The 13,006-nt window shown below is 33.1% G+C and overlaps 1 protein-coding gene across 4 annotated transcripts in view; it reads left to right on the forward strand.

Moving 5' to 3' along the window:
* The first annotated feature begins 1,517 nt into the window (after window positions 1-1,517).
* Window positions 1,518-13,006, forward strand: part of LOC148603047 (secretin receptor-like) — a 31,331-nt gene continuing 19,842 nt past the window's right edge. For 2 of the 4 annotated variants that reach the window (XM_088552373.1, XM_088552376.1), the window contains exons 1-2: window positions 7,030-7,403; window positions 11,563-11,618. In XM_088552373.1, the coding sequence (XP_088408499.1) occupies window positions 11,565-11,618 (54 nt within the window). In that variant the 5' untranslated portion in view covers window positions 7,030-7,403; window positions 11,563-11,564. Of the gene's footprint in view, window positions 3,370-5,830; window positions 6,000-7,029; window positions 7,404-11,562; window positions 11,619-13,006 lie in introns of those variants that run through there. The other 2 variants (XM_088552375.1, XM_088552374.1) reach the window with 2 other exon arrangements.

The following is a 13,006-nucleotide window of genomic DNA, read 5'->3' on the forward strand; positions in this document are numbered from 1 at the left end:
AGTTGAATAGCCCATATCTCAAAATATTACGTCTTGGTGGTAAATTGGCTGAACTATTGTTTTCTTTACTAAGTTACGAAAGTATTCACCTTTTTCGTTGTTTCCTCCTACACTCAGTCCGACGATTTCATTTTCAAACCACAGGGGCTTGAGGTCAAGAGTAGACACGGTTTTTTAGTTAATGGCCATTGAGAGTAAAATATATAAAATGTATAATATAGTTAATAGCATTTTAGTACAATTTTGCCCATTTAATGGTTCGAACTCATGACATCAAGTCCTTGTGTTTCAAATTGGGCACACTCCCGTTTCCATATGCATGGGATATGACTAATCCCTTTTGGGATTCAGTGTCCGGAGCTATTTTCTGATCAGAAAATAGCTCCGGACACTGAATTCAAAAAGGGATTAGGGATATGATATGGGACAAACTATTTCCTTGACAACACCAGAAATCCAAAGGAGATGGTCAAAATGACTGCCAGAATCCATTTGTGTGAATAATACAATAATTGGATATTCACACTCGAAAATAATTCCTTTTCATAATGAAACAAGAAATCTGTGACCGATGGCGCGCTATGGATATCCCCGCTTTCATACACGATATCAGGAACATAAACAAATTAAGTCCCTGTTAAACAGGAAGTTGTTGGCGATTTTTTTTAAATACGGCATTTCTACCGATAGAATGTGTTAAAACTTCAAGCCTCTGCGATGAGTAGTTGCTGAAAAAAGTTTGAGGAAAATTTCAACTCGAAAAAAAAACATTAAGTAAAAAAATAAAGAAAGTTCTAAGGAAACATGATGCTGTTTTCGAATTTTCCCGGAAATGATTTCCAACATATGACATGACTTAAGGGAGAATGAGTTCAAATTTCAAGCCGCTGTGATGAGTAGTTGCTGAGAAAAATGCGACAAAAATTCAATTTGCAAAATATGTCAAAATAAACAAAGTCCCCATGAAATAGGTAGTTGGCATATTTTCCCACTGTATGGCTTACTTACTGGAAAAATGTGTTAAAACTTCAAGCTACTGCGACAGAAAAAAGTGTTACGGAAACACAGACAATGGTAAAACAGTACACTCCCTATCCTTCGGAGCAGGGGTATAAATTATTAGATATCTTTTAGCTGTTTTCATAATGTAGAAAGAATTTTGATTTTTATATCGCTAATCTATAATACTAAAACCAATTTTAAAACTTAATTTTCTCAAAATCCATTACGGTGTTTTAGTGTTTTTTTTTTCACTTTATTTTTCATTTGATATTTCAAAACTTGTATCTGGATCAATCACATTTTGGCTAAAAATAGGAAATTCTATAAGCCTAACATATATTGTAAGATATACTTTGTGACATCTCAAGAAACATTCGTAAAAATTCTGCAATAAATCTAGAATATCAATAATGTACGAGCTTTGATAAAAATTCTATTGATTCTTTGAAATTTGAGAATCGAAGAAAAAGGCAAAACTCATTTTCTATCTGATATATTCTAACATAAGGAAGTCGACACGTACAACTATAACTTCATATTCTAATTTTTTGGGGGCATTGAGGAGCGTGTCCCTTTCTGGCAGCTCGCCATGGGGAACACTTCTTCATTGTTATCACCAGGTAATGAGGACCTATACATTGGACTCTGTGTAGGATTTAGTGTTATGCTAGTAATTATCTTTATACTATGTGTGGCATGGAAATGTGGCGCTAAAAAGACTGTTACAGTCGTTAAAGAAAGACCACCCGAACACGACGATCCGGCGACGACGAATAGATGTAATTACTACAGTGATAACATACACAATTTCACTAGCAACTAAATTAATTATGTTGATACCGATGAAAATTATTATGAGGAGTAGTTCTTTCACGGAGCAAACCCTCCTTATTATGTTGTTCTTTAGGATTATTCATGCATTGTGGAATTATCGGCTTATTCATCGAATCAAGTCAAAGGTCATTTGTAAAAAATCACCAACTTTGAAATATTAAAAATATCATGATGTCAACGAGACGATGATGAAATTTCTACGAAATATTTCCGGTGCATGACATATGTTTATTTATATATACGAATTATTTGTACTTTGGAGTTATTACAGGAAGAATTTGTACATGACTTGGGAGTAATATTACATACATTATTTGTACTTTGGAGTTATTACAGGAACAATTAGTACGTGAATTAGGAGTAATATTACATGAATTATTTGTACTTTGTTGTGAAAACAGGTGCAATTTGTACCTGCACTTTGGTGTAATTATATGAATCATTTGTACAGTGAACATATATGGGCCTTGGCGGATCCAGAATTTCATGAAAGAGGGAGTATAGATTGTAACTTGTTTATTTTGCCGAACCTATGAACATTCGGACAAAATAAACAAATTTTTTCAACCAAAGGGATGGGGGGTCCGACTCCCAGAACACACCACACTGGTCTGCAATAGTTGCACGTGAATTGCTGTGATTACATGAATGAAGAGATTGCTTTTCTATGCTATCTTACTACACTGCTTCATGATTCCAACTATTGTAAACATCAAACATACGTTAAACTATAAAGTAAATAGACTTTGGAATGCCATTAAGAAATAAACGCTAGAATTCATTAATATTTTCTATGAAATCAAAACTAAAAACTGCTTTAAAAAAATATGTAAAGGGAAATTGATACACTTGAAATATCAGCCGGACTTTTCAAATATAAAAAATGCATGTTATTATTACTTACTAAAATAATTAATTATTTTTTGTTGTTCATTTAATTCATTAAACTAGTTTAAATTTATGTTACTTGATCCGCACAATGCGGTAGAAACAATGCCTTCATTGGTAATTAAACAATTTTACGCGCAACCAATGATGACGAAATGCTTGATGTGTATAATAGCAAGCAAATCCCTATATTTAAAGTACAAAAATCCCACGAGAACAAATGCCTGTGGTTGTAATAGTGCTTTCTCATCGCGCTCCGGAGGTTAGATCGGTTTTAAAATATTTTCCGATTAAACATATTGATCATTTCATTTTAAATCAAACAAATTTCAATTCCTTTTATTGTTGAAGTTTCAAAAATTAAACATGAACAATGGCCACAGAGCGAATATAGAAATGGCAAACACTATGGATAGTTGTAGATATATTGATATATATTTGTATAGTATTTAGAGGACTTGTTCAAATTTCTATTTATATATTCACTGTCAACACTAGGATTTTGACGTTGTGGGATCATTGGATATTTTACACCACTTTAATAATAAGTCACCTTCAATACAAAATGTTTGAAGTTGTTAATTATTGACTGGGTAAGAAAGGTTTAATCTGTGTAAAACTCTTCAAAATAGCAAGCGCATTGAGGTAAGTGATTGTAATTTTCTACTGATACATTCAATTTTTTAAAAAAAGTGTTTTGTGTTATATAACCGCACTATATTTCGACTTTAAGACGAACTCCGTTGATAGTGTAATTCGTTTCATAGCTTATCAAATAAAGACTTTTAAACCGTGTACATGTATTTCCATATTAGATTCAACGTATGTTGCATTAAGTATCAGTCTCTGTAAGAACCAGGTAGTGGGTGAAACATTCATAGTATGAAAAAAAACCCACCATTTTAAAAGTTCAACTTGACTAATTGCATCTTCAGAATCAAGGAAAACAAGATTTTCCGTATCACTAATAAATTGAGTTAAAATTTCATCGAAATGAACATCTCAAGGACAAATAATTCTGTCAAATACCTCGTTTTTCTAACATTCTATTGAAAAAATTCTGACCAAATACAGTGATGCAGAGATCAGATAGTGGTCTTTTCAATAGAGAAATCATCATTTACTGAGATTATATTTTCTGATCGGTGGGTTTTTGACATGCATGTTTCTGAATTTTCTCATTTCGCCTGATTCGTACAAAGATTTATACTTGACATTCAAAGTTCTACATATTGATGTTATTGTTGGAATCTGTTCTCGACAGACATGTTATGCAGGATAGAACTGTGTCATTGGCTAGAACCGTCAAGAAACTTTTCCTTGATAGAACTGTCACAAAATGTTTCGGGTTGAAAATTTCAGAAAATGTTCCTATAATCGATACAACTGTCGGTAACTGTTCCTGTGCACAACTATCAAAAAGTGTTCCCGTGTACAATTGTGTTCCTAGATAGAACTGTCAGAAAATCTTTCAGGGTAAAACTGTCAGACAATAATGTGCAAGGCTATCCCATGGTGTCAAACTGTAAAAAAACTGCTGTCAAAACTTGTCCAGGTGTAAAACTGTCAAAAACTGTCCCGGTGTAAACATGACAGAAACTATTTTTAGTGGGTTGTTTTTCAAATTATAAAATGCCTCCTGTACTATATGTTGTAATTCTTTATCTTACTTTTCTGTTTTTAACTTTGCTCTGTCCTGTTTTATTTTGAAAACTATGCGGTCCATATAAAGGCATATGAACCTGCAGATACATTTTGTATTTTGTATAATTGCTTCAATAACTGCTTAATGACCCTTAACTTAATTAAACTTGGTTTTAATTTACATGCCACAAAAAACGAATGTATCAAAGCAAAATGTGCCGATCCTCTTTCCACTTACACTTCAAGACGTTCTGTCAGAAACCTCAATGTTAGACGTTTTTATAGTCAACATTTACACAGTAAAATTTTCAGATTTTCGATAAATTCTTTTATTTACAATCATGTTTGTTTTTCATAATAACCAAATTTTAATTAAATTTACGAGTTTCATTGTTTTCCTAGGTCTGGAAATGACTGTAAAGTATAAAAAAACTGGCGTTAGAAAAACCACGACATCAGCGTTGAAACCGTAAATTTTAAACATGCGTTAGAGGTTAGACGTTCAACGAATTAAAATCGGCAAACGGATAAAATTATTTAGTTTTTTTCAGACATTACAAAATTCATGCAATTACTGTTTTTTTCAACAGCTTCCCGAATGAGTTCCGATTATGAAAGTGAAAAAATATTGATTTTTCACTTTAAAGTTTTCCCTTTATTTCAAAACTTAATTAAAAAAAAATCGAATATGCCGTTGTAATGAAATCATGCATTCGATATAAGACATCATGGAAACGAATCCCCTCCCCCTTTTCCTTCAAAAATTCACTTCTTGTCGCCTTGTCCAAAACATTAGATAAGATTAAATATTTCGTTGTAAATTGTCAAAATAAAAACATGTATTTGATATATAACTTAACTTAGTCATGTACTTTAAAGTCTGCTTGGTATCATAAAAGAGAAAACGAGGAGAGATAAATATAGTAGTCTGTTTACTTAGGGAGCCCACCGCTGATAACAGCAAAGGAAGACACGCTAACATTATTGGGTCTCCGTCAATACCTTACCGTCTTTGAACTAGATATATTACATATGACACTTTCAAACATGGATCGGTTTTTAAATTTAGAGTCGACCCAGTATACTTAGAGTGACCTTTCCAAATTTATATGTCTTTGTATTTCGTTTCCATAACTGGAGTTATATGAAATAAAGGATGGATCTATTTTTGGTTTATTATTTCGACTTTCTATTTCATTCTTTTATTCTGCTACTTTTAAAGAATTCTACTGTGTCTTAAAGTAACCCATTGTTAAGAGTACTCAAAGGATTGCAACTTTATACCATTTGTAAATTAGAGCTCGTCGCGATGCACTTAATTTGCCTGTACATAGTCGTTCGAAATTTGTATGAAAGTATTATCGATACTGTTTTTCATCAGATATGAGGCTTATTCCCTGATCTTCTAATTATTCTTAAATCCTTGTCACTAAAAGGTCGAGAATACTTCTTTGAGTGTGGATCTTGTATAAGCCCAACTGAACGCAAGAAAAATCGATTTGGGTATTTTATAGAATGTAAATATAATAAATTCGACAATGTTTAATTTCCAACATTCTATAAATCTGGTCAGTGGATATTGTGTTTATTAAAGATATGGACGTGGGATACTTAGATTTTAAATATTCCTAGTAAGTTCAATGTTTTTTTTTCTATATTTTGCTTTTAAATTATGGTGGAACTTGTTTCATTTACACCAGTTGTTTTTATGGTTCCCAATCGGCGTTGGCGCGGGCACAGAGTCTTTGTAAGAGGCGCGATTCCAATAAATTGGGAGTTCCAGGCGATTTTGTATGTTTTGCCAGCATTTTGTACAATATTAATAAAGGGGATGGGATAACGGGATTGGATCTGACAACTGAACTGTTACGATAAATATCGCCAATTTTGAGAGTAATAAACCTAGTTTTTTTCATCAATATGAGAATCATTACATATTTCTCCTACGTTGTATCCCAGCCCTACTCAACACTGTCGACTGTCGCTTGTTCGATACCCCAACAGTGTGTGTAGTTTATGACGTCAGGAATGTTTTTCTTCACTTGCTCCCCAGTAGTATGGAGGAACAAAATTCCAACCTCTTACGCTGTATGAGCACATACAAATAGCTGTTGCTGTTCGAAGAATGCGTTCCAACTTCTAGCTGTACCATTTGAGGACAGTCCGAATAACTTATGCCTAGATAAGTCCTCATGTGACCAAGCAATAGTTGATTCGTGTAGTGCACCCCACCAAGAAAGTTTAGTCAACTGGATTATCATGCCAAAGAACAATGCTAACAAATTTTTGTTGGACTAAGTTCGCGCTGGTTTAGTTTTCACTTTAATACCTAATACATCAGAATTAATAACATGTTTGCATGAAAACAGTGAAGAGCCTTGAGCTTTTTAAATGCTTTCAAAACCAGAAAAATTTTCATCTCTTTTCCATTATTGCAATTTTAGATCTAATTAATTTTATTGTCAGTCTATTTTTGTGACTTAGAAAAGTGTTCTTCCCTGTATCACAAATATTTCTTCATTTTTCAAATTTTTCCGTATCTTGGTAGTAATGACTTAAATCAGACAGAAGTTTTAACTATGTGTCGATATTACATTTCAAAATACAAATATATAGTTTGAAAACTTGCGAAAAATTGATTTTTGTTTTGTTAAGAATTTAATTTTAGATTCATGTTATATTTTTATACAATTAAAGGCCAGGGGCAATTTTAAAATATTTACTTTACGATAAAGGACTGCTTTTTATAGAACATCATATGATGAATCAACTACATTGTATTGTGAGTGAAAGGTTTTGGTGTTGATAAAAAAAAATGAAGACGTTACTGGGCAAATCTCGATTACAAAACTGTCAGAGGATGTTTTAAGAGAATAATTTAATCCATATTATCATATAATTAAATCTGATTTAGTCAAATGAAAGTGAATTGTATACTTTGTTTAAAATTTCACCGATCAGAAGCAGGCTGATTTTGATGGATATTTACGGATAGTATTACATATATTTCCCAAAATAGTAGCTGACAAAATAAGGTGAGAATTTTCTATTTTTACTGCTATTATTAAATATATAGTACCATTGTCAAATGAATTTATTTTATGCGTGTTGTAAAATAGGTCAAGAGTAAGTTTCTCGGTCGAGTAAAATCTCTTCGTGTGTTGTATGAAACTATACTCATGGTTCAGACAACTAATTTAAAACATTTTTTATTAAATAAATTCTAAACTTTAGGAAAAGTTGCTGAATCCTTACTTAAAGAGGTAGACCTAGGATAAGGGGCACAACTTCTGAAATCACTGACATGTTTGTACCATATTCAATTCAACAAAGCCTAATTATCAAGCTTTCATTTGAATCAGAATGAAGTTAATCCATGTTTCTTTGATGCTTACATGAAATTGATGTAAATTGCTGAATACAAACGTTCCAATGATTTTTAAGAGTTGTGTCCCTTACCCTAGGTTTGTTTGTTTTGTTTGTTGGGGTTTAACGTCCGAGCAGCAATATTTCAGCTATATTCAGACGATGAACATGAAATTGATGATAAAATGAACATGAAATGAAAAAGGGATGGGACAGAAGGACAATGGGGTCGACAAATTTTGATTGCCACTGGAAATAGGGAGAGGTGGGTAGGGTCGGGCAATTTAGCCTCCTGTGGCGGAGCCCTGTGGTTCCTATTACGGGAGAATACCACAGTAGGGTTCTTTAACGTGCGAAGAACGTGGCATCTTTCCCAACACGGTGCACCACTATGGTTTGCGGTCAGGTTTTCCGTATTATAGCCTGACAACCCCAGCATTTAACACGCCAGGGGTACCCCATTCCACCACCTCGGGCACACATCCCAGTTCCTCTGTGGGCAGAGCGCCCTAGCCCCCGGCTAAGGTTCTGAGCACTATTTAGTCGCCTTATACGACAAGCTTAGCGCTGCTGCATGCCTACTCTTTTAACACCCGGACCTGCACGAGGCCTTTACCCTAGGTCCACCTCCTTAACTCCTAAAACCTGACCGCAAACCATAGCGGTGCACCGTGTTGGGAAAGATGCCACGTTCCTCGCACGTTAAAGAACCCTGCTGTGGTATTCGATAGGAGTAGCTGGGAACCTTTGAGCTCCGCCACAGGAGGCTAAATTGCCCGACCTTACCCATCCCTTCCCTTTTTCTAGTGGCAATCCAAATTTGTCGACCCTATTATCCTTGTGTCCCATCCCATTTTTCATTTCATCATCATTTCATGTTCATTTTATCATCCATGTCATGTTCATCGTTTAAATATAGCTGAAATATTGCTGCTCGGACGTTAAACCCCAACAATCAATCAATCAATCATTAACTCAACTCCTATAGTAAGACGAAATAAATATGATTGTTTTTTTTTTGTATTTGTTTGTAAATAGCAAAAATATTATCACCGAACTTACCATTTTATTACCGAAGTTTTTTGTTGTTTAAAAAAAAACATATTTCATTTGCATGTTTACAAAAATCGATTATGTAAGGATATACTTGTTGAATTTCGATACTTAAATCAAATCATATGGAATGATTTGTAATTTTTCGATCTATTTGGAATAACCTAAACGCCCGTAGTACACTTGAAAATAACCTGCGTCAAGTGTGCACTACGTGAAAAAAAAATATAACAGACATTCTTTAACTGTAGTAATTATCTTATGTGGTAGTGTACCTCATCTATTCTTAGAAATGGACTATGTACTTATAAAATCAAATATAGGATTGGCAAAAAAACCCAAAAAATAAAAACAAAAACAAAAACAAAAACAAGAAACAAAAACAAAACAAAAACAAACCAAAAACCAAACCAAAAAAAAAACAACAAAAAAAAAAAAAAAAAAAAAAAAAAAAAACACGATATGTTAAATGCTATGCTGGATCTGCTTTAAAAAAATCCTATAACATGTACCAGAAAAAGCTTTCTTAAAAGAATACTTCCCGTGCTCCTTTATGGATAATAAAAAGGTTTGAAATTGTCAAACATCACATTAGGATGATAAATAATACATAATAAACAGATATGGCGAAACCCAACCAGTGCGCAAGCATACTATAATAAAGACAAAAAATAGTAAATACTTTCCGAGATCATTTATCTTCCATCCCTTTAATTTGGTGGTAAAATGTAGCTACTGGGATAAATTAACCAGAAAGAACCTTCAACTGGTATATTTGAAAGACTAACAAAAAGCAATTTATATCCAATCCAATATTACCATAAAAATTTAATTAAACTCTAAAATTGCGCTAAGAAAATATCACTTTTTCACAATTTAGTTTAATGGTAACTATGTGTTTAATGCAAGACTGATGGAAAATGAACGCGGTTATAATATATATTACACGCAAAAATGCACTGGTCAGCGTATAACCTAATCCAAAATTGTGAATACTTTAAGATGCCAGCAAGTGTAAACACACTTTTAGGGGCAAGCTCTGAAAGGCTCCGACAACGAGAATAATAAATCCTCGGTAACAAAAACGAAGATGACAATGAGCACAAAAATATTTCTATAGAAATTATCGGGAATAGTCTTTTTAAAAATGTTTTGTTTGTGTTCATTTTGTGTGCCATGCCAAAAGTTTTAGAATCAACCACTTTTGAGATGAGTAAAATTGCTTTGTTAATTTTTTTTAATTGTAATTGATCACTATGGAAATTCAAAGGTTACAGTCATGAACTTATCGACCAATATAGGTGCGTCCATCTCCACCGTCGATTCAGGCTAAATTGCACGACCCTACCCACCTCTCCCTATTGCAGTGCCAAACAAAAATGGTCGACCCTATTGTCCTTGTGTCTCATCCCATTTTTCATTTTATCATCCATTTCATGTTCATCGCCTGAAAATAGCTGAAATCTTGTTGTTCGGGCGTTAAACCCCAACAATCAGTCAATCAATCGATTCAGAATTCGTCAAGTTGATTACATTTTGCTGAAGATGGTTAATCAGGACATAAAACACATCAAAATTCATCGTAAAGTGCGTCCTTTTTTATTGGAATATTTGTCATTTTCATTTGTAAAATTGACAAATACTGGCATATTTATACTTTCCTAGCATGCCACCTTTTTTCTGCGGAACCCCGACTGGCAGGCCTACTTTTCAAAGTGTCTTGATCCGGCCTGGGTATGATTAGAGTATTGAAATTTCAGTTGAATTGCAGTGACTGATTATTTTTAATGCTGGTAATTTTGATGGTATTGTCATTCGTTAATATGTTTTAAGCTACCTTTCAGTAACTGCAAACCTTCTTTAATCGGATATCCCATTTCGTCAATACATGTATGAATATGTTGTATGTTGAAGTATTTGAATAATTCATATTACGGTGTGTTTATTTGTTGTTTCTGTTTATTTTTAATAGTTCATTAAAGGAGTATTGTTAAGGCCTTATCAAACAAAGTTAACCCCATTGCAGACATGCACCTGTCCACAGTCAGGAGATGTTGGTCATTAAAGTGCTTTCGTGCTGTTATTTCACTTTTTTGTTTACTTTGAAGAAGTGTGATCGTTCTACCACCATGGATTTTAGAACTTTTGTAGTTGGGCAATCTAATTAAAATTAGATGACACATACAGTATTGTTAATCTGCATCCATAAAGGTATTGTTTTTCTGTTTCCTGTATCCTGTATTTTGGGTTATATCACGGTCAATACTTGCATTAGAGTAATCAAGGGAACCAATGTTCTAGCGGAAATCAAAAGAAAGCAATCCCGGGACAAAGACTAAACACGGAAAAAGACATACACAACAGGGAACATTAAGTAACTAAAATAATACATACAAAGTAACAAAATCAAATTAGGTCATGTCCCGGTCTCTATATTTCTTCCTTCTTTTATCTTTCTTTTACTCTAGTCGCTGTTATCCATATTGATATTATAATATTAATAAATTGATAAAGCCATTTGTTCGTAACTGTAGTAAATGATTAGTTTCAGTCTACGTATATGTTTTTCTACTTAAAAAAAAAACTTTGTTTATTGATTTCAATTTTTTGTCATTAAATTCGAAGGGAGAGATTTTTAAAACCTTTTAGCATCCTCCGCGGAAATATTACTCCTCCTGTGTTTTCTTACGATTTATTTGTATTTTATTCGTATTTAAATCCCCTTTATCTTAATCTTCCCTACTAACTCATAGAAAATATGTTTTTATTCAACAGATATGGAGATTTTGGTTTGGTTCATTTTATTCTGCAGCTCCGTTCATACATGTGCGGTAAGTCATATTTATGATTAATTTATAACTTATAGTGCCTACATTATTGTGTAGCTTTATTGGTAGAGTTGGGCAATTGAGAAGAAGATACTGAGAAACTTTCTTCCAGACATAGGTTCTAAGTAGAAGTCTTTGTAAGAGTCATACCAATTCTGTAATTTGTGAAACACCACAAAAAAGGCTTCACATTATTGTTGTTATGAAGTTACTTGATAGGTCTATATGATGAAATGTATAATTATCCATTTCAATCTGTCGGCTCTTAGGAGATAATCAACATTGAAAATCTAACAGTCTCTATTGTATTTTAGTGTCATTTATAGAGTTATCTCCCTTGCATGTATTTTAAAATTTTACAGTACATTCTATACAATTTTTATCTCTTAATAACAAAGGTTATATGAAAGGCCGCATGTCATTTTCTGTTTACTATAACATTTTAAACAAAATAACAAAACTAAAAATATGTAGGCTTTCCTACCACGAATCACATTTTGCATGATTTTTATCTGGAGTGCTTCCGAATACCTATGAATATGATAGAAATTTCTCAATGGTCCTGTTATTTTAGGGAAGTTCATGAAATTATTATCCTTGAATTAAGGGAAATCCAACTCCTCCCCCTTTTCATCATTATTGAAACTATGCGTTGTTAGTACAATATTGTTATCAGAGAGGCATAAGGTTTCCCTCCTTTGTTTGCCCATCTTTCTGTCTATTAAACTATGGAGCTTTTCAGTCCACAATAAACGTTATTATGAGATTATTGTAGAAATAAATACGATGTAAATATAAATAAATAAGTTTTATTTAAAGTCGGCATGAAATACATGATAATAAACATATCCTTCATACTTTATAGATGTTGTAATTTTAAGAATTTAGATATTTGTTTGGTTAGATATGACCAGGTTTACTTGCCATGACATGAATGGTTCTGCTGGTGTTTTTTGATTGCACATTCACTCGGATTTCGCCAAGGATACTTTGGGTGGAGGATACCTTTGCAGGAATATTTGGCACTTTTAGGCCCCACCTTTGCAGCTTGTAGTGTCATTTATTCATATGGTTATTCATTATTATGTAATATTTTCTTGCTAGAAATTAAATATTGAATAAGTGATCTTTCTCTAAATTCTAGTCTTTGTAATGAAGCAAACAAAACTGCGTTTCCTCTGCGACCTTCAAATGATCCTTGAAAATTTTAGCTGATATATATATTACACGACTTAGTGTGCAATAATTATTTAAATTTGGTCAATTTGGTAGTTATTTTTGGCGACTAAAATAAAAATTCAGCGTCAGTATTTTTTTTTAAATACACATGACATCAAGATTGCGATGGTCAGTCACATTTTCGCAATAATAAAGCATTGCAAGAGTATCAG

Source organism: Perna viridis, chromosome 11, assembly GCF_037379345.1.
Source record: "Perna viridis isolate PV_CMFRI_1.1 ecotype Kerala chromosome 11, ASM3737934v1, whole genome shotgun sequence".
NCBI classification, from domain to species: Eukaryota; Metazoa; Mollusca; class Bivalvia; order Mytilida; family Mytilidae; genus Perna; species Perna viridis.